Source organism: Tubulanus polymorphus, chromosome 2 (genome assembly GCF_964204645.1).
Source record: "Tubulanus polymorphus chromosome 2, tnTubPoly1.2, whole genome shotgun sequence".
Lineage (NCBI taxonomy): Eukaryota > Metazoa > Nemertea > Palaeonemertea > Tubulaniformes > Tubulanidae > Tubulanus > Tubulanus polymorphus.
In genome coordinates this window covers 21,070,684-21,098,051 of record NC_134026.1, presented here as the reverse complement: position 1 = coordinate 21,098,051, position 27,368 = coordinate 21,070,684, and the positions used below count along the sequence as shown (strand labels likewise).

General features: G+C 37.8%; 1 protein-coding gene across 1 annotated transcript; it reads right to left on the bottom strand.

Moving 5' to 3' along the window:
- Positions 1–950: 950 nt before the first annotated feature.
- On the bottom strand, positions 951–27,222 carry LOC141900756 (GATOR1 complex protein DEPDC5-like). Its single transcript, XM_074787784.1, has 44 exons — positions 27,083–27,222; positions 26,740–26,877; positions 26,393–26,478; positions 26,235–26,318; positions 26,063–26,112; positions 25,918–25,987; positions 25,191–25,328; positions 24,949–25,018; positions 24,629–24,701; positions 24,282–24,463; positions 23,844–23,978; positions 23,283–23,424; positions 22,867–22,960; positions 22,719–22,749; positions 22,380–22,506; positions 21,953–21,982; positions 20,908–21,107; positions 20,202–20,426; positions 19,577–19,677; positions 19,438–19,505; positions 18,812–18,984; positions 16,905–16,955; positions 15,841–15,906; positions 14,667–14,744; positions 13,946–14,011; positions 12,330–12,461; positions 11,659–11,809; positions 11,456–11,549; positions 11,041–11,166; positions 10,847–10,932; positions 10,130–10,304; positions 9,946–10,028; positions 9,407–9,536; positions 7,937–8,098; positions 6,651–6,866; positions 5,682–5,803; positions 5,189–5,269; positions 4,758–4,890; positions 4,352–4,454; positions 3,913–4,086; positions 3,166–3,335; positions 2,418–2,583; positions 2,276–2,336; positions 951–1,733 (listed from the first exon to the last, which is right to left on the bottom strand). The coding sequence occupies exons 1-44, from the start codon at positions 27,132–27,134 to the stop codon at positions 1,199–1,201; spliced, it is 5,430 nt and encodes a 1,809-aa protein (XP_074643885.1). The 5' UTR covers positions 27,135–27,222; the 3' UTR covers positions 951–1,198.
- Positions 27,223–27,368: the final 146 nt, after the last annotated feature.

Sequence of the window (27,368 nt, the reverse complement as noted above, 5' to 3'; positions counted from 1 at the left end):
TGCCTAGGTACCAATATAATAAGGAAATACTAAGTTATTCTACTATTCAACGCCCCCTGGTGACCATATAGAATAACTAATGGCCTTAAAACTTGCCACAATCATAGATGATGTCATGAGCTACAACTTTGCAATTGATTGTGGTTACAAAATATGCATTGATACGAATATAATATAGAAATACTAAGATATTACATTATTCAACGCCCCCTGGTGGCCATATACAAAAACCAATGACCTTGAAACTCACCACAATCATAGAACACGTTATGAGCTACAACTTTCTAATTGATTGTCGTAACAAAATACGCTTAGGTATCAATATGATGTGAAAAAAATTTTTCCCACTTACGAATGAGTACTGCTGACACCAAGATGGCCGCCAATTGCGTCATAATTGGCTGATGAAAAATACCTGTCTCAGGTATAAAACATCCCTTTCCAAAGAATACCCATCACAAATTGCAATGAGAAATGATAAACCAGTAGGAAGCTACAGGACTCAGAATTTGGGCCAAAATTAACATTTTTGGGCACTAAAAAGGTCATAGGACGGCCATCTTGAGTCCGATCGACCCAATTTTTGTTATGCTGATGGGCCCTGGGGGAATTCACATATATCCGAAAGATCAAGGTAATTGATCAAAGCGTCTTCAAAATTTCCCTCAAAAAGTTCAAAAATGTGTAAAAAGTGCTGATTTTGGTGAACAACAATAGCTGCCAGTCGGCCATCTTGAATCTGACAGGGCCAGTTTTTGGGCTGAAGATGTGTCTAGGGTAGATACATGTGTAACCCAAATATCAAGACATTATCTTGAAGCGTCTTCAAAACTTCCCAAAATAACTGGATTCCGTCTACGGACGGACGACGGATGAAAAGTGAACGCAATAGCCCGCTGGGACTAAAGTCCCAAGTGGGCTAAAAACAGGATGCACAAGTTTCAAATGGAATTGGAAAAATACTTTTTCATTTATTATTTATAGACCAATAAGCTTTTTACATCGATAGTTATTGAACAACAATGATATTGTCTTTAACCTGGAGGTTAACTTCACTGTAACTCCGTTGATTTAAACTTGTTTTAAGTAAAACCAGTTCTCAAAAATGTTCTCAAACTACAACATAGCACCAACATGAATAAATTAACTTTTTTAGCAAAAAAGGAAGTATTAATTACAGTCTTAAACGGATAGATTTTCATTCTTGAGGTATCGTCATTTCGGTCAAATCTGCTTCTGAAACCAGCTGCGGGGAAACGTTAATTTGTATTCCGGGGTCGTCTGATTCGAAGTCGTCGTCGGATGTGCTCGAAATCATTTTGCTATACTCTTCGGCGGCTTTCGCTTTACAGCTGTCCCAATAATCGATGAGCCGGTTGTCCTCGTTCGAGCAGAATCGTCGAAAATCGGCGAGCATTTTGTCGGGGAACGTTTCGTCGCCGGTGTTCTGCGAGCGCCAGCGTTTCGTCAACATGAAGTTCCACGACCAGATGAATCCAGCCGGGTGCTCGCAATTCGCGACCTGTCTGGCGACGAACTCTTTGTGTAGACTCTGGGTTTGATGGGCGCGCGTTCGTCCCAGCGGAGTATCGGCTGATTTGACGTTGGATGCGGTCGTTTCCGGTATGAGAGCGAACATTCCGCCGGTGCAGTGCACGTACTTCAGTTCGTCGTCTAGGAGACCCCATGAGTCGGAACTATTCGTCGAGTACAGATCTCGCATGAATCCAAATCTGAAAACCGAGATAAAATAACACGTGAAACGCCGACAACTCTTTGCTAAGAGGCATGTAAACTTAAGGTGCTAGACACCATGTTCATTTGGTGAAATGCTTGACAAACTGACATTAACATTGAAAACGCGTAAATGCATTAATATGGGTAAACCACGTTACATGTATTCCATTATTCAATACCCCCTAAAAAAAACCTTTTCTTTTTACTAATGAGGGCTGATGAAACAAAGATGGCCATAGCTTGAAAATTGACTGATCGGAAAACTTGTATCTCCTCCCAAAATATACCCATCACGAATTTCAATGAGAAATGGCTAATTACCTAGCTACCGGCTGTGGAATTAAGGCCAAAATGACATTTCAAATGTCTATTTCTTGACTCCTTTTCTCCATATTTGAATTTTCCAGGTCCAGTTTGAAGAATTTTACCACATAGGGTGGAAGTCATTGCTTATGTCTCAGGCAAAATTTTTGAACCATAAGCACGTTACAATGCTAACACTTTTCGAGATCTATTTTCTAAAATAAACATTATTTACCGTTTTAAAATCGATTCTTGGAACAGCATCATGCGTTTGTCCTTTATTCCAGGAGGGAAGTCTGAAAAATCACAAAGAAATATGGCTTCATCTAAGATCAAGGACATCATACTGTCTGACCACGGATTTTTCTTAAACTTACCAACTAATAAATCAGTGTTTTCCATCAAGCAGCATGTATTTAGCGGAATGAACACCGGGCCGCGCAAGGGATCTGAGTTTTGAGTATATGGTAATGCGAATTGATCGAGTGGCACCGGTATGAAATGAAATCCGCAACTACTAGCTTTGCGTACCCAACTGTACACCTGGAAAACATATGCAAAATTTACAAAAATTGAGATTAAAGAAATTTAGACTCTTTGGTGATCCGTTCAAATTGGTATAATAATCAAAAAGTTTAAATGATCAAAATTTTCTGTCCCTACAGTTTGTCAATATGAAAAAATCTGTAAATCTACGCAGGTATATTCGTCTTTACTAGAAACACTTGCCAGTCCTGGCGCTACCGCTATAGACAATGTTTATTATGCTTTTTTCTGAGGGACAATTTGATTGATCTTACAAAGGAAGAAACTAAAGCAGAGCCCTCTTAATGATTCAGATGATTTTGTACCAATCGAATCAATCCAATTATTGAGAAGTCTGGTGTTAAGTCATATTTTACATACATTTAGGCACCGGGTATAGGTGAGCTGTAAACAATATCTGGATTAGATCAAAATCCGGATGAAATTGAGCTAATTTGACTTACAGTATTTTCAAACATAAGTACTGAGTAGGACCAAGCCAGTTCTAAAACCCAGCTGAATTTACAGTAACTCAATTCACGTGAATATGTTTCTACTACATTTTATATACAGTCATTTGAAATGTTATCTCGGTCTCACCAATTCTCCGAGAATTGCGCCTGTCGCCACAATCCACTGGACTTCCAACGAAAAGGGACCATCGGGACTGTAGTGGCTGTGGTACTGCGCAACAGCCCATTCATCGCGATCGCTTTTACCAGCTGGATCAACATCGACGTTCACCTCCTTTCCGTGCACTTTACGTGGATCTGAAAATCGGAGAAAAACATTCCATCAAACTCGTAAAAAAATATTCAAGCAAAATATTCCAATGGTAGAATAGCCACAATCAAACGTGGAGAGAGAACGATACAATAAAATATTTCAAAAAACGTGTCAGGACTTAAAGATTAGTTTAGCTCTAGTAGTATTCAAAGGGCGCATCACTGGGGTTCCGAAATCATGCAGTTTACAACAGGATGTTCAAAAATGTTCATCTAGTGCTGTAAAATGCTGCAAAAAATTCTTAGCAAGTAAAAGTGTAGATTTTGGTTGATCTAAGTTTAAAAGACAAATTTTTGTTCAATCAGCTATCAAAATCAAGACTCAGAGAAGCTCCCCTATTCTGCTTAGCTTAAAGGCTGACCGGCCAGCCGCCTATCTACCCTGTATATTACTTTCTTCACGATCAATTTTAATATAACCGACCCGGCAGCTATATTAACTGATTACATGAACTGAAATGAACTGATAACAAATTTCATCGGGATTTACAAGATGACCCGGCCGATTAGGAGAAACAAGGTATCATTTTTGTTTAGTCTAATAATCAATTAAGATATTCACCAATGCCGCCATCTTTTCCACGTTTGGTTAGATCTTTCGCGCGACTCTTCCCTGGAGATATCGGCGGTATGTCGGTTTGTAAAAATGTCGGAATGTTCGATTGAAAGACTGTGTGGTCGAAATCGACCACTACTTCGCACCACTCGTTCTGGAAACACGTGTTGTATGTCAACTCTGAAAGAAAAATACTAGACAATGTCAACAGCCCAGTTGATATCATGTTTGTTTTTGCGTTAATGATACCTCATCAGTCTTGTTTCAGAAAAGACAAAGCAAAGTCAGCAATATTTAACTCAAGTCTTTTTATGAATAACCAAATTATGATAATCTGTTTTGCGATAACTAAAAATTTATCAAGCCATAGCGCTACAAAACTGATTCCAGAAATAGGTCAACAAATGCAAGTATATATAATCAGTCACTCTGAATGTTGCCTTACCTTTTTTCTTATCAGTGATTATATAGTAGAGCAGGAAGCCATTGATGAAAGGATGCTCTATATTGTTAGACGCGTGGCAAATTAACTTCTCATAAATCATTTGCTGAAAACCAAAAAAAAAATAAATAAATTGAGTTGATTTACCTAATAAACCTTTGTTGATGGTAATTATGATTGGCTATGTTTTATGAAAATTTGCTGTGCGACAAATTTACTTTTCATCAATCATTTGTCGCAAACTAAACCTTCATCACGTTATTACAGCAAACCAGATGTCTTGGGACCGAAAATCAAACTGCCCGGTAGATGGCATTGGGACGAACCCCTATCCTAGTGGACCCTGTGTGCAACTGAAATCCCTGCCTGGAGCTGGTCATCCCTGCAAGATGCGGGTACGAAGAATTACCTGTAAAAGAGATACGGCTCCATCCGGTTTCTCAACTCCGTCTACGTAACAGCAAACCCAGGCTGTGGCTTCACCAGCAATGAAACAGTACTGTGGTAACCCAGGTTGCATCGGAATAAAGCTCAATCCCTCGCTAAATACAGAAAAAGTCGAGAATTCTCATATAATACTGTATTCAAAGCGAGATTAATGAAAATGAGAAAGTTGTAAACTAATGAAAATCTTGCTTTGTAAAACCAGGCATCAGAGCCTAGTTTTACGGTTGTTAAAGGTAAAAAATCGAATTATAATCAGCCCATTTTCGACCATTTTACTTCCAGGGATTATTTCACCAAGATTCTCATCGAATAACGCAGTACATTTGAAAGAATTCCACTAACTTAGAACAGATAATGTATAATATTTTTCTAGTAATGTACATCAAAACATACCTAGGATCCATCATGCCTTCAACAATATCCGTCAATGATGAACAAGTGCTCAGACGTTCGTCATCACCAAATACACTACTGCTGAAAGCAACCAAAAAATACTTGTAATTAGCTTCTTTGCGAATACTACATAGCTTAAAAGATGGTTAGATTTAACCAGTGGATGGTTGACAAGGCGAAAATCAAAACTTATTTTTTCCAAATCATCTATTCGGGCCATTTCCATGGTCGAGGACATAAGTACAAAAGTGGTCTTGAATCTTAAGATTGGTCGTAGTTGTTAGATTGGCAATAGAACTGAGATGTTCTAAGACTTGCCACTAAGCTAAGAATATGGAACCGACCCTAACTTATCAACAACTTGGATAGATACGGTATCATGAAAACAATGTAAGTTTCAATGGTCACTATGTAAAGTTCTCCAAAGGTGACATCACTGAGCTTTTGTCCTTGCACAGAAATACCGAAAAAAATTTCACAGAGTTATACATACCCTTCAGCAACAGTCGTGGATGATGAATGTTTGCTGCTCATGTCAGACGTAGCGTAGGTCATTGTGACAGACGCAATGTCTGACGACGCTTGCGTAATTACGTTCTGTGGCGTGCTCGGAGTCTGATCAGAGAAATATTTGAAACGTAATATCGTTAAAATAGAGTAGAACAAGAATTTCAATTAAAAGCCACCCATTTTCTAATTGAAATCTCCTCTCTATAGAAGCCATACTATCTATTTTCTTAACTCTCCAGAAATGCAAAGAAACAGCAGTACATATCAGCTCATATTGCTATTATAGATATACTGTGGAGCCTTGTTACAGCGAAGTTCACGAGACCAGAAAATATGTTAGTTATAACCGATAGTTCATTATATCCAGTACGAAATTAATCGAATTGTCTTACTTGGGGACAAAAATCTATGTTTGTTATATCCGATGAATTGTTGTATCAGAGTTCGTTGTAACAAGTTCCACTGTAATAATGCCCATATAATGAATACATTTCATTTGGTTTTAGCGCGTTTTTCTACAGCCTAACTCACTTAATTCGCCATCACATCACAGAAGTCATCTATTTTCTAATCCCTATTTTTATTTACAATTCAATTCACCAAGTTTAAGTTGTCATTTAGATAAGTCGGCACACAATGATGATCCAAACTATGACAACTTAAGTGAGTTTCCAATAAAATCAGTCATTCCAAATGACCTTGTTGTTGATAGCAGTTCATAGAATCAAAAATACATAGATAATAAATAATCATCAATAATTTATGTATTTTTGATTGAATCTATAAATCTTAAAACTTTCTAAACTTGGATTCCATGGTTTTCTTGGTTGAGTGTTCATCCTTGATTAGATAATTTATGTACATACCCGGCTGCGTAGCAATAAACTGAGCTGGATAGAAAAATTTGTAAAAAATCGACTTTTAAGTTTTTCATTGCGCATCTTGTACAAACCTTGCGTGGGGGATCAGCGGATGACAGCGATGACATTGATTGATTCGGCGACATTTCAACAATATCGGACGCTCGAATCGGATTAGGCATGCTCGGGTGTCGCACTCGATGTTGGTCCGCGGACGCGTGCGATTCCGATTTCGTTTCAACCGATTCCTGCGACGCTGAGGAGATCGACGGCGGATGGCTGCGCTGTCCAGGGGTCTGTGGCGGCTTCTAGAATAACCAGCAGAACCTCGGTAACATTCAACAATTATAATTTCTAAAATTCTTATTCGATGAAATTCAAATTGAACGACGCTCTTAAATTTCATTAAGTCTTAACTGCAATAAGTCCGAAACAATGGCTGATAAATGAATTAGCATATATGGTTTTTTAACAATAATTGTGTTAAAGCTTAGAAAAGCAGAAGAACATAGTCCAAATAAGACCCAGAAGTTAAAAATCATAAAATCAGAGAAAAAATGAAGGTGTTTATCGAAGTTCATATCCGAACCGAATGGCCGGGACTGCGACCTGGACAGGATTTGTACAATACGTTAAAAAAAAAAAGAAAACAAACATAAGATCGTATACAAACAAAATTAGCACCCGCGGTTAAGAAACGATACATAAATCGTGTGAATCAAGCCGAAAGAGAGGAGACTAGACCGAATGCAATTTCGTTGAAGCAAAGCGATGGCAGACGTCTTCGTCTTGTTTACAAACAAAAAAGACAGAACAAAACTAAAAACTAGGGAAAAAACTCTCCCAAGACATTATCTTCAGATGGCAAGTTGTTTTGAAGTCAATGATAACCGGTGATATTGCATTTTTGGTGTTCCGACATAACCGAGTTACCAGTATATCTCGGCTACAACGTCTGTTCCAATCAACCAGTTTTCAGAGCATGCAGCCGCAAGCATTATTTCGGACCATATTCTTTTCTTACAATACTTATCGATTATATTTCACAGACATTAAGGTAAAGGTACAAAATAAACGCTTCATGTTTTCAGACATGTTACATGTTGCTGTTAGGAAGCATGGCTTACATGCACGAATAAGTTTGTCATAAAGCATTAGTTATTCAGAAGCAAGTCGTGCTTTATGAAGGAAACGTTTTCATCGAATGAATAATGATTATTACACAATGATCGGTTTTCAAACTGCGTCACGTGGTGAAAATAATGCTTAAAAGCGACACAAAAGTCTATTAAGATTAAATGCTTTCAGCGTGCAAACATAAAAAGAAATATTTGGATATATATGTATATATATCTTCAACCTCTAAAATTATTCATACTTGGGATTGAAACAAACTACAGGGGCCTTCTGGGTCACTGTTTCTGCGTTTCAGGGAGAAATGCAATTTTCGCCCTTTGCGAGGCGTATCGAAACTCCGTCGTCGACTGGTCGCATCATCGGGTAAACTAAGAAGACTCGACGACGAGCCCATTGAGGCTATCTGAGACAAGAAATATACAAAGAAAAACATGGCTTGAAATTGTCGTATACTTTCTTTTTTTTTTGGTCGCATCGACGCGTGTATTCTTCAAATACAGTCAAACCCGCTCAATCCGAATCAGTTAAATCCGGATTTTGAACAGTGCGCATATACAGCAGAGCATGTAAGATTTCAAACAAATATCAAGGCTTTAATCCAGATTTGATCTCATAAACAGTGTCAATCTCATCGGTCCCAAATGATCCCGATTAAGCGGATATTCACTGTGTGATATAATCATATATATTTATAATAATTACAATACTATAACGATAGTCAGTAATGATAACAATAAAGCAAACACATGTCCCGTGTCTTGTATATTTTCTACTAGCGATCAGAAGTCAAGTTTTAGATCAAAGAAATCGAGATCAGAGAAGAAAGGTGCTTTAACCTCTTGATTACTGGACCACTATAATTCATTAGTAGAGGGCCAAGCCTGACAAATCAATTTGATTTATTCGTTAAATAACTTTATAAACGTTACGCTAAACTGTTTTTCAGTTAAAATATTTCCGTACAACTGGCTCTAGAGCTTTTTAGGCTAAAAAAAAATGATACCTAGTTTCTCCTTATTGGACAGGTCATTTTGTAAATCACACAAAATTTGTAATCCATTTATTTCTATAGCTGCTGTGTCTGTTATGGTTAGCTTGATTGTGATTCTATAGAAAAAGATTAATGTACAGGAAACACAGGCGGCCAGCTGGGTCAACTTTTAAACTCTGCAGATAAGAGAAACAAGGTATCAATTTATTCTAGCCTAAGTGATTTTTTAAAAGGAGATCAACATTGACATTTCTGCCAACTATAGGTTTATGTTTGTAACGGGAAGCAGACAAAACATTAGCACTGCTTTGCCCCAACCCATTTTAGGTTGGAGTAGTCAAACGATTACTCCAAGATTACAGCATTACACCTATCGCTGTCAGCAGTGCTCAAGAGGTTAATTGAAAGGAAATGGCGATATCATACCCAGTGTCTATGATACTATGAAAAGGGTGTAATTGATGATTATTTGAACAGTCAAACCGTACATGCGATAAGTATCTTGCCATTGTGTTAGGAGCATGGTACCCCCTCATACATATGAGATTCTTCCATTTATTGTGTGACAAAGTTACGATAAAGAATTAAAGGTCAAGAAAGTTTCGAAAAACAGTTAACAGAAAATAAATTTAGTATGAAAACATGTCTAGAGAAAACAAATACGTGCGAATCAATCGAAAAAATAAGTTCAACGGAGGAGGAATAATGACACGTTTATACCTTTGGTCTACGAGTGGATCCCGGACGTCGAATTTTATTAATGGCTTCCAAGTAACGCAGAAATCCCTCAACGAGTTGCTGCTTTTCGGGTGTAGTCCTCTCCTCATAAATGTCACACCGAAATTCTGGCCTAAATTACAAACGATACATTGTTTAGTCACATTCGGGGTAATTCAACTGGCTTTTGACACGCGGGAACATTTCATCTTTCCATTTTCATTTTACATCATTAACACATGGATAGTTAGCTTTCAAGTAACATAGTTGAAAATTCACTCTCAAGACCCGGTTGCACAGAAATGGAGTTTTATTGAACTCCTGAGCCAAAATAGTTAAATTTGACACTAGATTAAAGAATTGAAAACAAACTTATTTTCCGTTTGAATAAAACAATTTGGAACGGGGTCCAGCAGTCAAAATCAGTTTATTTCTACTTTTTTCTAATTATGCAGTGACCTCAATTGCAAATGTAGCACTACAGTCTTATGAAACCGTGCCTATGTTGAGATGACACTTGTTTCATGTAGACATTGTCTTACTGATTTGTGGCATCGATAATCTTCTTAGTAGCCGGATTATTTTGTGGTAATAAGTAGAATTTACTTCTCCAGTACTTGAGCGACTAAAATCAAAGTTTTTTGCAAATTAATCTTTCTACATGTACCGTACATGCCTATGCTAAATCTCCACAATTTGAAGTTTCCTTTTAGAATTACGTCTTACCTCCATCAGACCGAAGTCATTTTCGCCTCGCGTACAAATGTAATGGTCCATGTAGTTCCAGTTGTAGTTTTCCAGACGCTCGTTGCAGAAATTGCTATAAGAAATATCATAATCCATCGCATCGGGAACGAGCAAGTGGTACCGATAATGAACGAACAACTGCGGAGACATGTGCCTGCATCGAAAAAAGTTCATACTTAAAAAAAGAGTACTTTCAGTCTTTCAGTTTGAAAAACTGAAAAGCGACATTATTCATTGAAGTGAAAATAAAAAATTGAAAATCGCAGAACAACAATATTAGGGCTAGGTTCTACAGTCAAGATGGAGTTAACAACTGGTTTCATTGAGAAAGTACATGTTGAACCAAGGTTTAAACCTTTCACTGCATCAACATCGCATTACAGTGTACAAATCAGTGATGGACTTTGCAAGTACACCGCAATGCAATGTATTGATAATTAATTAGTTTTTATCTCTATTGAAAGATGACAATGCCTGTCGAACATTGAGAAGTATTAATAACTAATGATACACTGCACCGGGGTGTAGACGTACTGTTGTGTATTCCCGTTATACAACAGATTGGGGTGGAATTTTTTCGAAATTTTCAAATCTCCAGGACTTCAGGATATCAATTAGTCAGCACTGGAAGAGATAACTACCCCTTTTGATAAATGACATTGCATGTACATTCCATACATACAAAATCCAGTTTACCTGGGTCTGTATCGTGTTACTGTTATTTTCGGGCCAGTCCAGTTTATTCTGTGGAAAATACGTCCGATACTCATCAGATATTCCTCCTAGAAATTGACCCAATAAACAAATTGAAACAAATGGTTGCATCAAAAGCAAGGTATCGATTCTTCCAATGTTAGAGATCCTTAGTCTATATACACGTTGAAACTTACGGATTGCTCAGACCTCGACCTAGCCCTCATTAAACTGCCGCCAAAATGTGGACTCGAGCTGAGAGTCGTGCATTGGCTATTCGATAAAGAATGAGATACTTTCGGTAGAATGACCATTTGAAAACCCTGAAATATAATTGATACGAGAATTAAAACTATGATACAGAAGATTCGGCAATCTGCTCATTAATTTTTCCAACTTGAACGAACTTAAGTCCATTCAGTTATTAGCACTTAACCTTCTCAAGGATTCACTGAAAGATGAAAGCCAAATAACCCAGTAGCAAATGCGAATGATATCTACCCTCAACCTTATTCTCTTTCCACATACATGCCAGTGGATGATACAAGGCTTAGAATTTTGGATTTACTATCGGAGGTATCAGTTCTTTTGATTTAACAATATTCTTCGAACCTGGGCCAGTCTTTGAGCGATTAGTTCCCTAAAAACCTGCACAGTGGTTAACGGTTTGTGTTGGTATTTACTGTCTTCTTCACCACGTTTCTGACTAGAAAAAAAATAAACCGGTAAAAATAAAATCCTTCTCGCATAACTCATTCATATACCGTAAGAAAAATAAATTCGATTCGATTGCATCGAATTCGAAGGCATCTTACGCTTGGAAAAACTCGTTGTCGCTGTTGTAGTCATCGGGTAGAAGACTATACTCGGTATAGACGAAATATTTCTCCAGCGCTTCCATGTCCGGGAAATAATCCGTAGTGATTGGTAGAACAGCGGGTACTGTCATTGACTTCCAATCAACACCTACCAGTATTAAAGAGATACATCAGAATTAACACAAATAGTCCGATTGGCAGCCAATTGCATTGAACCAGCCGAATAAGTCAAATATGTTGAATACATTGAAATGACAATGACAAGTTCATTAGTTTCTCATCTACTAAACTACTGGTAATTCAAACCAAAATCAAATCCCCAGGGAGCTTAAATGGACATTAGGCCTATCTGGCATAGTAACATCCCTGGGGACCTTTACTGGACATTATCTGGCATATTAACATCCCTGGACTGATAACTATATTAACAACCCTCTTTAATTGACATGGACTAACTCTCAGTCACAGTTACAAAGTTTTTAGTTTGTCAGAATAGTTACTGGTAGTTTGAACTTAAGTAGAAATGAAACTCATTGCGACCCTTCATTCATCGTAATGCTCGAGTCAAGATGAACTCCCAACTGTGGAACTTGATGATATTGTGGAACAACTGTTGAACTTGACAAATATGATAAAACGGCACAATAGTTAGCGATTTGATCAATTACCGGTAGTGAGGTTAGGACTCCAGTCTTGTTCACCGGTTGGGCCACCGAGCCAACATCCCTTCGGATCGTCCATTTCTTTCAGAATCGCAGCCAAGCGTTTCCCGTGAGTAGGAGTTCGGCCACGACTTGACGCTATGGGAAAAATACATCACGTACAACGATATTAATAGAAGGCGACTGTAAAATCATATGCAGAGAAATATACATCGCATATAGGTCGAGCGTAGGAAACAATTGTAAATTAAGAAAGAGTGACATCTTTACTGCAGGGACAATCAAATCATTCACTACAAATTGATTTATCCTACTGCAATGACATACCGTAATTATTATGTACACTATCAGTGGATAACCTGGGCGAACTTTGGTTATCGGAGTTGGTCAACTATTTGCTAAGTGAAACTGTTTTAAATATAATAGAAGTTTTATTTCGTAAAGATAAATTTGACAGGAATACACAACACAATACTGAGGTCAAACGAGGACATTATTAGTATTGATGAGTGAAAGTGAATGTTAGTTAGTCAGAACTATAGTCCAGCGAACCACAAAAAATCTAATTACTGTATAGCTGTAGACCAGATCTAGTTCCAAGATGACTGACACCGTGACATATGTAACGACCGAACTAGAACTATAGTGGGTTCGGTTATTAGCTCCGATCACTAGTCGACTAACTATGAAACCTGAAGTTCGCCTAATTACCAAGTTAATTCTTATTCAATTCATTCTAATAGTTGAAAGCTCATACTAGGCAATCTGTCAATTTATGATCATGAAAGCTAAAACCGCAACTTTCCAGATTAAGAAAACCTCTACCAACCAGGCAAACCCACTCATACTTTCCATTTGTGCTTAAAAATACATGTTCGAATAACAGTAAACTACGGATATATTGTATCTTTGAAGACGTGAAAATACATAAATACATGTATGAGATATGCATACATTAGATAAGTTCAAAGATTTTCATACAAAATTATACATATATTCATTAGTTTACTGTACTAAAATTTCATATATGTAGATAATCTGCATGGGGAATCACCACTTCACAACCAGAAACCATATTTTGATGCATATCACTAGCGCGTAACCATACACGGAGGCTGGTTTTACATACCATTGCATTGTTAACTTAAACTTCGGGGTTAACTATTGACTAACTGCAAGGGCGGATCTAGGATACTTAGAATGGGAAAATTTGAATGGGCACTGAATTTGATGAAAGGGGCAGATTTGACAATGCAGGGGCTTCAAGCACCAAACTTCGGTGGCCCTCCAACAGAAAATTTAAGACAAAAAGGGCTACACTGGCTCTTATTAGGGCCCAATTCGATTTATTTTTCATCTCGTTTGTCATAGCAAAAAACGATTTTCCATACTTTTTGTTGGAGGGCACATTGAAATTTTCCACCCCATCCACCCCCTAAACCTGCCCTTGAATTGGAATCGAGTTCAAGTTAGAACCAGTCTATAAAACCAGTCTATTGAGAACTAAAAATAGACCGTTCAAAAATCTCTGGTCGAAATATAATCGGAACAATTCTGAACTGATAAAAAGAATCAATTTTGAATCAAAAAAACGATCGTATACGCGAAAGGTTTTATCTTACTAGTAGCTGTAGCCTGAAGGAGATGGCTAAGGCTTCCCGAACTAGTATGCTCAATATGCGGCGTGCCTACATGAAAGGTAAAGAGAGAATAGATACATGTGTATTACGAAACAGTTAGACCCGCACTACATTTTTACGATTCTTCAATCTCACGTGCACGATTAACATCACATCACAACGAAAGTGCAACAAGTATGATGGCTGATTCAGACCAAAATTATCAATAGCGAATTCGACCATATCAAAATAAAGCTCATTTTCAAATTTTGTCATTTTCAGATGCAGAAATTATTACAAGGCTGCCAACCTCTGGAAAATGCTGTCAGTAACAAGCCAAATTGATCAATCGAATATGAAAGAAAACTTTCAGTGATCAAAGGTTATTTACTCTGAGCACATCAAACAAATCAAATCAATATTTCTCAGACGAAAAGTGAAAAAAATCGAGAAAATCTGGAACAGTTGGCAGCCATTGATTTGACATTATAGCTCACTCATTCAGGTGATATAAATGATGCATGTATTTATTTTGTGAATTGCCGCAATCAGCCATCATTGTAATACCATACACACATCACTGAGTTTTTGTGAAACATGTAGCCCAGAAACTATCCTAGTTAGTGGAAAAAATTAATGATTAAGTATTGCAACACGTATGTAAGTTGTTGGTTAGACAGGATACTGTGTTTTTAGAGAGAAATTTAGTGAAAAAGCTGCTTACATCCATTACTAGTAACATTGTCCAGATTTCCCGAACTAGAGTTGATACCAGACAAACTGCTAACACTGTCACGATGATCTAAAAGCAAAGCATAAAGAGATCGATGTTTGAGAATACTTCGTTCTCAGATTTCTGACAAATATTGGCGGATGAGCATCGCCAACCTAGTCATAGAAAACGTTGTAATTGAAGATCGTTCGAAAGTAGTTGTTTGGAACTATATCAAAATACCGCACGTGTATACACGAGACCAAAAACATTTTGATGCAGAACTTCAACCTTTTGTTGACACAGACGTTTTCGTTAAAGTTTAAGCTTACTTACGGCATATGTTTCACGACAAAATTATCGTAACCAGTATTAGTTTTGTAGTTATGTACTTTTAATTCGGAGATTCGACCGATAATATCTTACCACGGTACTTCGAAAACATCCACGATGAATATACGAGATAAATCGCGCAATAATTCAGCCAAAGATGCTCAGATATGTCCAAAGATGATGAAGTTCTCGAGTAGAAGGTTTATATGCTATCTCAATTCTAATAGGCTGTCTGTTTAAAGACCTATGGCCTTGTTTGATGGTAAATATTATTGTATGGTAGATGATTTTTGCGGGATTTCTCTCACATATTCATCTCATATCGTGTATCTCCTCGACTATCAACAATGCAATTGCGGCATCAAGCTACGCAGTCAATTCTCGACTATCCGCCACTGTTTGGACCAGTGCTTTGTTGGCAAATGCAATGCAATGAAGGGTGGCGGAAAACCGAATATAATCAATAACAAAGAACTAAGTTTACGTAATCAGGTATTTTAAAGTAAAGGCGGACGACCAAGGGTGGTGGATAATCGAGTATCAACTGCACATAAGATGTATTATATAATAAGTTATGAAGCTATTCGGTTTTCATTTTGATTAGAAAAAAAAGATTCTAAAATAGTGATTTGAAAATGAGAAATGGGAATCATGAAAATAGATATGAGACCATAAACCAGGGGAAAGTCTGACATAATAACGATGTTTGCTGAATTTTCTGGCAAAATTCGAATATTTCAGAATTAGATTTTTTACAGAATAGAAAACATGCACACGAAAAAGTGTTCGCGACACGATTTCCGTTTTGTTTAATCGACGAAATTCATGCCTTGAAAATGATTCTGAGACTGACCCTCGTTGGGCTTTAACAACTCCTCGTCGTGAGGAGGTATGAAAAAGCAACTCTGTCCGACCAGATCTGAAATAAACGATATCGTCTAACATGATCCTATAACGCAGATAATTGGACGTCGCTACAAATGAGCAAATCCGATGAAATGAAACCGAGATTAGCATAGAGGATCTCCAAAAAATTCATCAAGTGGAGCCTGCTTTACATGTAGAATGGTACAAATCTTTTAACGGTGAAATTCCATTGCTTCGCTGTCATTAGATAGATGTTAGCCACGATCGCGCGAAGACGATTCAACCCAGGCCAAATTTGCACGGATCAGGCAGAGGCCAAAAATGGTTGTGTGATTTTATCTTTTATCGCGGCTTTTATCTTTTATAAGATTTTCGGCACTCGAATTGTGAAATCGGACCAAGCTCTCTAAAATCTCGGATCAAAACTTGAATATTTTGTGAAATAGACTGATTCCAGAAGCGTGGAACTGGATTGTTATAGTGTTGGCATCGAACCAATGAAATTGCAACGAAGCAACAAGGAAACGCAAACATAAGACCGGCTTCGAATGAGGAGTATTACAAGTAGTGACCATGCTTTTCAGCCGTTTTACAGAAATTTACAACAACAGAAATACTAATGAAATATCTACAATAATGAGATAATGTTCAAAGATGTTGACAAGCTTCCAACTGATAGATAAAGCTAACACACCTCGTAAGAAGTAGTAAATAAACGACAAAATTTCAAAGCTTTCTACCACACAATTCAACCAAATGAGCCCTATAGCCATTGATAACGAAAGATTCATCTCAGTTGCTACAATTTTTTTACAGCTCTTTAAGCAGAACCGAGCGCCGTAGTTGCGGGTGAACATTTGAATGCGGTAAACGAAGCAATTCTTTACTCTGAGGTAAAATTTATCTCATAACTCAGAGACTAACTTCATCGGCCTTCAGTGTTGTAGACACTCTAAATAATAGAGACTTAGAGACATTCGTTTTCAGATCTTAAGAGTCAAATTTCACCCACAACCGTGGAACTGGTGAAACATTTACAATGAATCTTACATGCATCACTATCCTGCTTGATCAATCCGATGCTCGCGTTGCTGAACGAATCTAAAATAGAAGTCACACATATTTTCACCATCATCGATTCTGTATAAAAACGGGTCTTTATTCAAATACGTGGTATCGGGGATGTTGCTGACGTCACAATGCACGATGAAACCTGTAAACACTTTAATTGTTTTTTTTTTCATTTTGTACTTCATTTTCAAATACAGTACATATACCTACTATTTCATTTTGCCGATCAGCGATAATCATAGCTAAAAATCAGATCGTCGAGTAAAATGACCACATTAAAGGTATGGAATAGAAGGGAATGAATACATACACGGTTGGTGGGGTAAACCAGTAGAACCTGCTTAATCCGGATGATTTTGAACTGATGAAACTAATCTAAACAATCCACAAGCGACAACAGTTCTCGGGCTCAAGCTCAAACTCCGAAATTACCATGCTTTTGTCCCCATTGGATGTTGTATCTAGGGCCAAAAACTAAATTTTGTCTAGACACATTTTTGTATTTCGACACCATTCCTCAGTTATGATGTCATATTCAAGGTCATGTGGCTTAAAACCTGTTTTTATTGCCTAGTTCTGCCACTAGGCGGCGCACTGGGCCCATTCTTTGCCCTGCGCAACTAGACCCCCATACTCGCACAAAGTTTCATCTAGATCGACCCACTATTAACTAAGCTAAATTGTTGAAAGACAGACACACAGTATGAAAATAAGGGTCTCGCAACAGACGCGCCCCAGAACCCATATAAAATCCATATTAAAAGTAGGTTATAATCTACACCCCGGCTTATTCAAATGCAAGCAGCCTATAGGATGAAAACGAACCCCATTTAGCAGATTATACTGTATTTTAACATACTGGGTATAACACTGTCTGAGGTGGAATAGATAATACATATGTGTGATAAAAAGATTTCGGTCAAAGGGAAATTGATTCACTTCTACACAGAAAATTATATTGCTTGCTCTCCCTTTATATTAAAAGTATTTTATTCCTTTAAAATTTCGAACTGATGGATCACATTATTTTTTCATTCAATTTCAATGTTTCGATTCAACATATCATTCGAAAATCTACATAAAACAATTTTGAGACACACCCCGGGTATACACACTGACTTACTACTCCTCTTTTGCACGCTAGTATACGAAGGCTGTTGCAAAGGCGCACAGCATTCGGGGATGGCTAATCGTCCTAATACGAAAATATGAATTAACATTTCAAACAAATTCATGGTCAGAAGTTAAAAGTGAATCAGTGCCTAGGACCCAAAGAAAGCATAATAAACACTTTTCAAAGTAGCTAAGTGGTCTCCTTCTTTCTAAATTCATGGCAATGCAGTTTTGGTCATACTGGTTATTGATAGTCCGATTAAATTGGCTGTTGAAGATCGATCTAGGCGTTGAAAATGGAACCTCATTTAAAAGGACACTGCAAAAGTTAGGCTCGCATATGACCCTCAGGACTAACATCATCCTTCCTCGAAAAGAATTCCAACCTGATGGCATCGCTAGACTCAGCCACGACACGAAACCCTGACACACTAGACCGGGTGCGCAGGTTTGCCACACGAAAACTTGCGGCACCAATCAGATCGGTTGTCGTATAATCGTTGAGGCAAATTTCATGGATAAACTCTACATGGAAAAACCCGGGCTAAAATATAACAGGATTTCTGATCGGCTAATAATGACATCATCTAAGCTGTGCATGTACCTGCGCACTTGGGCTAGTGTGGCAGGGTTTTGTATGGTGGCGAGTCTCGATGCCACCAGGTTCCAATCCCTGGTGGGGGAGGATTGACTAACATGGGCAATATTCGTAAGAAGGAAAGAAATATGATAGTTGTAGTAGCCATGCCGATGTTTGATTCATCGAAACTTACGTGTGTCTGAATATGTCTGCGTCATACTGCTGAGGCTAGTTGCACTTTCAACGTTCGGTATACTGGCGCGAGGACCACTATTCACAGTAGCAGCCGATGAACTCATATTCATTCCAAGAGCCGTCAACGTCGAAGAACTGCTATTGCAACGCGTCAAAGTTGGAGACCGAGTTCTGGTCGAAAAACAAAAAAACCTCACAGCTTATCAAAGCTCTGCAGTTTGTTTGATAGACCGGTACATTGCACAGTCTAGTTGTGATATAAGTCTAATAGCGCGTTAAACTCTCTAAGGATCTTAAGTCTTTAGATTGGCTAAGGAGCAAAATACTGGTGTTCAATTTAGACTTGACTGAGTAACTGGACCCAGATTTAGCAACACTTTAAGCCTATTTCGGTTCTCATAGTGAAAGCCAATCTAATCATGTAGAATCTTTTACTCAAGTCATGCAGCCAGCTGGGCCCAGAAATCATTTCTATGATCTCTCATTGATTCCTCAGCAATAGTAACTAGGTTTTTTGTTGGATAAATCTAATGTGTAGTTAACTCAAGTCAATTGACATTAAAATAATGGTTTTTTACTATGTATAAGGGTTACATTACGACGTGTCCATTGAAAAAGCTTTACCTTGGGTCAATATCTGTACTTTCTTGTCTGGACCTTTGCTTTCTGGCCTCTACAGCCAACTGGGCCGCCTAAATGAAGAGAAAGATCCATGAACAATTCATGAATTGTGAAAATAAGTGGACTATTTGATTTTGAATACCTGTACAACTTCTTTGGTTGGTACCGAAATGGCCAGGTTCGAAGACTGTAAATCTTTCTTGTCTTGTCGGTGATGTGGTTGAATGGCTGTCCCCTGTGGACCTACGGGTGATCAGATAAAAACGTATCTACCATGGTGACAAAGTAGTTTAAATCCTCCCTAAATCACTTATCCTAAATCACTGTAAACTTAAAAAGTCAACCTTTGAGCAATTGGGCCCCTCTCAGGGCCCCTACAGATCAGTATCAGTCATTTCTGGATAAAGGAGTTATAAAGGAGAAAATTTCAGATTTCGAGGAGTGTCTGCACATAACTTTCATATCCCAATTACTGTGGATTCCTCTTAAATCAGCACTGCTTATCTCGGTAAACCATCAATTCAGTGGTGCTGAACTTGGTTTCTAATTTTGTTACTGCCTAAGTGGGTAAAACAAATCCTGATTCTGGCCTATTTCTCAAAATTGAAGGAGTTTTAAAGGAGTTTTTTGGGCATTTTGTTCAATTCAAAGGAGTTTCAAGCACCTCAAGCATTTTCTGTTTTGAAGGAATTTTTAAGGAATCAAGTAGTCGTAGGGACCCTGCCTATCTGATCTATTTATTGTGAAATATATCTTTTTAAACTCACCGACAGGAAACGCATGTATCCACCGGCGACGATTCGACGTCATTTTGAAATTCATTCTCATCGGCGCGAACGGGTTGATCAGCGCTCGGTGAGGCCGCATCTCTTTTTGCGCCTGCGCGATGAAGTGCCCGCCGACCGAACTGTCGCTGCCGACTACGAACCGTACACCGAACGAATCTTCACTAGCCGCTGAATCAAGTGATTCATGACTCGACACTCGATGATCTGAAAAATGAAAGCATCACCCCGTATATAGAAAAATGCTTTATAAACTAGCAGCAAATGCTAGCGGAAGGAATGTGGCTCTTCTAATAAAGTCTCGCAAACGTTTTCATGGGCTTGGTTAAACCTTTTTGCTTCATTTGAACATATCTCCTAACAGGCGATCAGAATGAAGAGATTTTTTTGTCGATGATATTCGTCTATTTGTTAAATGCACATTGTTGAGAGTTCCATAAGTAACAGTGTAGTAAATACTTCCACATAACTGAAGTTTGCTATATGCTCAAAACGATTGGGGCAACAATTTCTATAAACCGTGTATTGCCCAACAGAACCTGATGATATATCTACCAAATTGTTACTTATGGAACTCTCTACGAGATAGACTTAAACAAATAGACAAATATCATTGACAAAAGAAATCTCTTCATTTTGGCTAAGCCTCCCCGGTTAAATACAAGTCTTAATTTCAGAAGATACATACTTTCTAATGAGTTGGAGATCGTTTCTTTAGTCGTGGCCGACAGATTAGGTATCGATATCGTATAGGAGCTACTGGACCTCGATGTCTTATCGACGAAACCGTGATAATCGTCAGATAGGTGGCGCATGCGCGGTTTTTTATTCTTCATCGCGTCGCTGAACGTTCGCGGCATCAGGCGATTAGAGCCACCTTTCACTTTACTGATGAGAAACAGAAAAGATTTCTATCAGAATCGTCTCACTTCCAGAATAACGACGAGGTAGTCACAGGCTACTAGCCACACAACTAAGATAACTTGAAAACAAAATCGACAGCAAAATATTCAACATTATTTTTCATTCGAGCAAGATTGCCAACTAAAAAGGTTGAAATGTATTTTCTTTTCCTACTTTCAGAACAAGCAAACATAGCCTAGATTGTAGTCGTACCCAAATGCACATTTTCAAATTCAGCATATCAGAAGTCCAGAGAAGTGAAACATTTGAGGAAGATTCTTAAAAAAGCAGACTAAACTGGCCAATGATAACACATTAATCATGAACAATCAGCTGCAAATTTTCTACCAATTCAAATGAAACCAGTTTCAAGTGACAAAATCAAACAAAAAAGTTTCTTTTACAGCAATGATTTAACAAATAATCAACAAAAAAAAGTGAAATGCCCCACTTTCCTTTGACAGCAGATGTTAAAAATTTTCTAGAAACCTATATACATCGTCTAGTGAAAATACCAAATAAGGAAAACAAGTTAGAACTTCCAAAAGAAGCAAGAAGCTTTTCTTCTAACAACTCGGTATATAGCGTACAGAAATAACATGCGATTAGAAAACGAGAGTCACGCGTACAACACAACGAAAAGAATTTACACAAAGTGATCGCAACATATTCTCATAGATATCATAACATATATGCTCAGCCACCACTGAAGTCCTTTCACTCCTGATTTCAAATGATACTACAAGCTAGTGCGTACGCAAGTACGTACAACCCCCATAGATATATACGCATGAACAGTGTTCTTCTGTATCATATCGTCTCATACTTACATCGGTTTTATTATATCGGATGCTTCGTTTCTACAAGGTTAGATTAATTTTCAGTTCGCGATATTCGAATATACATGTTTAAGGTGAATAGTTCGAGAATTCCAGGTTGTTGGTCCTAACTCTCGATACAATACCACTATCCCTGGGCAAGACACTTATCCCCAGTGCCTTGTTTCATCAAGAAGCAATTGTAATATTTAAGAAAAATGTTTTTTCCCGATAGGCCATTGCTAACTGTGTTTGACATGTTGAGTCAGACACATTTCACATCACAAAGTCACATAGTAATCAGAAATCGACATTCCATCAATACCGTAATTAGATCAGACGCAGACATTTCATTGAAAAAATTCAAAAATAATGATACGCTAATAAAACTGTGTGTCAAATATAGCATAACAGAATGGCTAATATTAGATATACATACCCTTTCATGAGACGAGCACTCGGTGGTTTGAACACTTGGGCGTCGTATTCATCGTAGTCAACGAAGGGGAAATTATCCGGACTCGAATCCGATACCGGCAGGTGACAAGCCGTATGCATGTTAATAACTGAAAATGAAATCATTCAGCGAATGCATACATTTTTTTCATAATATCTTGATTGTAAAATCCATAAGCTGTCTGCCCGCTATGAGATATCTCATTAGTTCCTGCACACTAATGCCAGTCAGTCGCCACTTTTAAGATATCTCAACTTGAAAGAATTACGATGACAGTTACATATTTGTAAGCTTATTTTCCAAGGTATTGATGGCACTCACATGTAGATGATTCCCTTCTGTCTTTGTGGTTCTGAAAGAGGAAAGGATTGAAACGATCAATATTCGCATTTACAAAACAGTATATGGAACCCCGCTAAACCGGTTTGGAATTCTATACTCTCTGAATTTCATCAGTTTAGTTGCCCACCTTTTGTGCGTTCTGCGATTTAATTCCGAGTTTTATGCGAGGCGTGAACTGAGTGTTACTGCTGGTTTGCACTTGCGAACGCGAATGATAGAAACTGAAATAAACGAATTTGAAAATCAGTTAAGATTCGAATTAAGGCCACGATTAGACTGCATTCATTGAGTTTATCTAAGTTTATTATCGAATTACTAAGTTTTCAAATCTACAGGACCCAGTTCGAATACTCGAATAACACTGTTAGCACTGTTACAGGGAAGAATTTAACCAAATTAGTTGACAAGGCTGCCAATGGGTCAATTGTGAGACATGGGGCATCTCGCTGGATTCACCTTCATTTACATGTACTTCAGGCCGAGCCGGGACATGAACCCTACCCACAGCCCCTCGAAGGTTCCTACTAAGCCGGATCGTCGTACCTAACATTAGTCCAATGTGGGAGATTGTAGTCGTCGCCGACATCGATTGATGTGTCGTTTTGCTTATTCTTGCAATGAAAGCGAAACAGTGGCACCGCGTGAAGAGGCTGTTCAGCCATACACACAATGTCCATACCGACACCTAAAACAAGATGAAATGCAACATTTGAATGAAGGTTTGTAGGGTTGTGTTTTTGGCAGTTCTGATTTCCGATGGAAATGTAATACTTTGAAGGAATACCGGTAAGTGACATTGTCTAGCATATCTGAGCATTGTGAATGAAGTCTGCGCCGAGAGGAATACATTTTAAGTGCAATGCTAGACCATCTAATCTGAACACGAGAGCTCTAACACAATGTTATACCAATGCTAATTCGGTGCATTTAAAAAATTTAAACTACAGTTAACATCACCTAACTCGGACAAACTTGGACTGGCAAAATTGGTCTGAGCTACCGGTAAGCGAAGTTTTTGACAACAGTAACATATAATATTGCTAGAGCACATACCATTCAATAAAAGTTTTAGCAATGAGTCTTAAGTTTCAATGATATACTTACCATAATCTATGACTCGCTGTTTGGTAATGTTGGTAAGTTTGCGGTCGACTTCGAACACACCGGCGCCGGGAGTTATGACCAACGAAACCTTACCCGTTCGGTCAAAATTACGATCCAGAAAATACTTTTCATAAGCTGTAATGAAATATTTAAATACAAGCAATGAATGCAAGTTATAAGATAAGATTATCATGATAGGGGTAGGTATAAAAGAATTGAGGAATAGTGACGTTGACGCAAGTGTTTAGAACATTCTGACTCTTAGATGCCTTAGTTTGCGGCTTTGTATAATACCGGTACCATAGTAATCCTGGGAGAACTGAACAAAGTAGAACGGTTAAAAAGTGGACAACTTAAAAGTTTATAGACCTATAAATTTGTTTCGAGCAGATTGTTATTATGTTCTACTGTAGCCTGTATATCAATTTGAAATCTCACCGTTTAATGACATGTTGATGACTTCGAGAAAGTTTCCCTGAGCAGCCGTAGAGTTCCACGCTCTCGGCATTTTCACGCCTTCGTGATACTGCAAAACTTTCTTGCGGTATTGAACGAATAACTTCTTCAGCTCGATCAGAGTCAAAGACCAGTCGTCATACCTTTCGTTTTGGACGACAACTCTGAAAGGATATTGCGAAATTTTTTACAGATATTACCAAATCATTTTGATAATCATAAATGCAAAAATAAAAACAGGATAACGTGAAAGGTATCCCGTTAAGAGAAAGATCTTAAGATTGCAGAAAGAGAAAAGGTGCTTTGAGCTTAGTAAATGTAACGCAAACCTGTAGAAATCTTCATAAAACTTTCCTTCGTGGTCTTGCCGTAAACAGTCTCTCGATGACTCAGGGAACTCCTCTACAAATCGAAATGGTTTTCATAGTACTGGGGGATCATTCATTTTCATACAATCGCTGAAAGTGGGTAACCTTTTAACCTATTTCAATTCGTCAAGAGTAATCCTATGGGCTCAGTTATAGATATTTATGCGAGTGGGCTCCCAGTATATAATAAACATTCCTGTGGCTGTATTCAACATTCCTACAGCATGTACTTGAAGACAACAGCAACAGAAATTTATGCAGAAACACTGATTTGATCTTACCTAGCGAATGAGCATCGTAGAACGTTCTTGAAAACATTACAATCGTCACATCGTGGCAACAATTTTTATCCTGCAACATAAATTTCATTAGGAATTTCACGTAACAAGAATGACAGAGTATCTATTCATTTTCTGACAGCTGAATGTTGACAAGATTCATTATCGAATTGGGGCATAATTATTATTACAGCTTCACACAGAATGATTTATATAGCTACAACATGAATTTACACATAAAATACCTTCCAAATTGAGAATAATTCTCGTAGAAATCCAACAGCCTTTTCATAGTAAAGGTCGCCACAGCCATCGAACTCCCACATTTCACTGCTCATTTGAAGGAATATTGTGACGACCGCTGTCGAAGATCTAAATACAATCTGTTAGTAAAAAGTATCAAATTCAATTAAATCGTCATCTTTTTAAATCATCATTATATACAGCAGACTCTGCCCAACTCAGATGTTTGTTGAAATATTTTCTGCGACACTAACTCTTTTGTATCACGGATATTACTTAAGTCAAACATGATACTTTTACAGTCCCTAATAATCAGACTTGAGCAAAGTGTATTGTTAGTAATTGTCTTATTCATGTCCACCCAAAAGTCTTCATCTTGTCCCTATAATACACGTAGCAATACTTTCACCCTGTACAGGTTTCAAAGCTCACAATTAGTGTTCAGAGATTTGCTTTTCAGATTATTGTAATTCATAATTTTCAATAATCATTATCATTCTTGTCCTAAGGGTGATTTATATCATTCATACTGATGAAAATAATTCATTCATACATCACTTTTTTCATGTTTATGAAATTTCCCGAAAGTTTGCTGCATGATCGTCAAATATTAGCCTCAACAGATATGGCCGTCCTGCTGGGGTTACACAATGCAAACTGCGAAGTTATCATAGACAACCTAAGTGTATTTATAGACTAATCTTCAATAATCAAAATGAGGAATAATACCTTAGTAGTGTCTGTAAAAACACCGCAGGCCATTCTTTCTCCTTTCGCCCACATTTCGTAAACTTGAGCTCTGTAACGAAATCAAAATTGCTAACAGTCGATATATATTCATAAATTTAAACTCATCAATGATATATACACCGACCTCATTTCTGCGAATTCTACCTTCTTGCCTTTGTACACGCAAGTGTTTATCTGGAAAACAAATAAAATATAGTTTCCAGCTCCAAACTTTTAGTCGAATAATAATTTCAAGAAATCTTTATTATCAAGACCAGCCTTAAGAGGGGTGCTGGATGAAGTGTTCCTATACTTACCAGCGTTTTGGACAATCTCCACATGTCACTCCGACTGAAGTATTGCTCTTTGAAGGTCAGTTCAACAAGATCTAGGGCCACTGCCTGTTGATGTAACAAAAAATATCATTAATACAAAAACTCTAGTTACATTTATAACCAAAATCTTAACAATCAACCTTTCTGTCCACTACGTTAACAATGACATCTTGATAGGTTCTCAACTGGAAAGCATTCGCAACGCTTTGTTCCACACTAATGGTTTCTGAAAAAAAAAAATCAAACATATAGGCCTATTTACATATTTCTATCTACATACCAACATGGGCTTAAACTGGTGAATCCGAACCTTGACTTTACAACGGAGACCTGTTAGGACCAATACCTTCCAGCCTGATTTTCAATATTGATTTAAAACATTTAGCGTATTTGAAATACCGGTATGAAGGTTGTCATAGGCCTATCTATTTGATAGGATTTGATTTTATAACACTGCCCCTCCTTAACAAATTAAAGCTATTTGTACCTTTTTGTTGAAAGTCCTCCCTGAGAGATGTGACTTGAACCAGAAGTCGAGAATAGTTGTCTTCCGGGTGGTACACCTCAACGACATCACCGATATTTATATTCGGGAACTCCTTGGGGTTGATGACTAATTCTTGATCTGGAAGGAATATGTAAAACGCCATCATTCTACCCCACACAAATATAAAGTAAGTAAAAAATATATGCACACAGCGAAGGCTGAGCCTTAGCTCGAAACTATACTTATACATAAGCCTATAATCAATTTAATGAATTTATTTTTAAATTGTATATGAGAGTCAGATAAACAGTTAACGTAAGAATTACGCTGTAAAAAAACTTACTGTGGAAATTTTTCTGGCTTTTCTGATGGACCCACAGTTTAAAGGTCTTCATGGCTCGGTGTTATCTTTCCAACTGTCTTATTTTAGCCAAAACGCTGCTGGGAAATTGCGCAAAATTGATTTTGCGGAGCAAAAAAGTTTCCATCGAACGCCATTTTGTATACTCCACATTACTTTCAAGGTCGTCGTTGTTCATCGTCCCTAATTGTCGGTATCTGGCCTGGCCTGAATGATGAATCATAACATTCCGGACGGGTGCGCCGGATGCTGACCTTTCAGTTGCGTC

Excerpts from the sequence above, each read along its gene's own strand:
- LOC141900756 (XM_074787784.1), bottom strand. The coding sequence starts at position 27,134 with ATGAAGACCTTTAAACTGTGGGTCCATCAGAAAAGCCAGAAAAATTTC. Across the intron at positions 12,462-13,945 it reads CCTTCAGGCTACAGCTACTA|CGTCAAGTCGTGGCCGAACT; the intron begins GTAAGATAAAAC and ends TTTTTCCCATAG. Across the intron at positions 3,336-3,912 it reads TGGAAAAGATGGCGGCATTG|ATCCACGTAAAGTGCACGGA; the intron begins GTGAATATCTTA and ends TCCGATTTTCAG.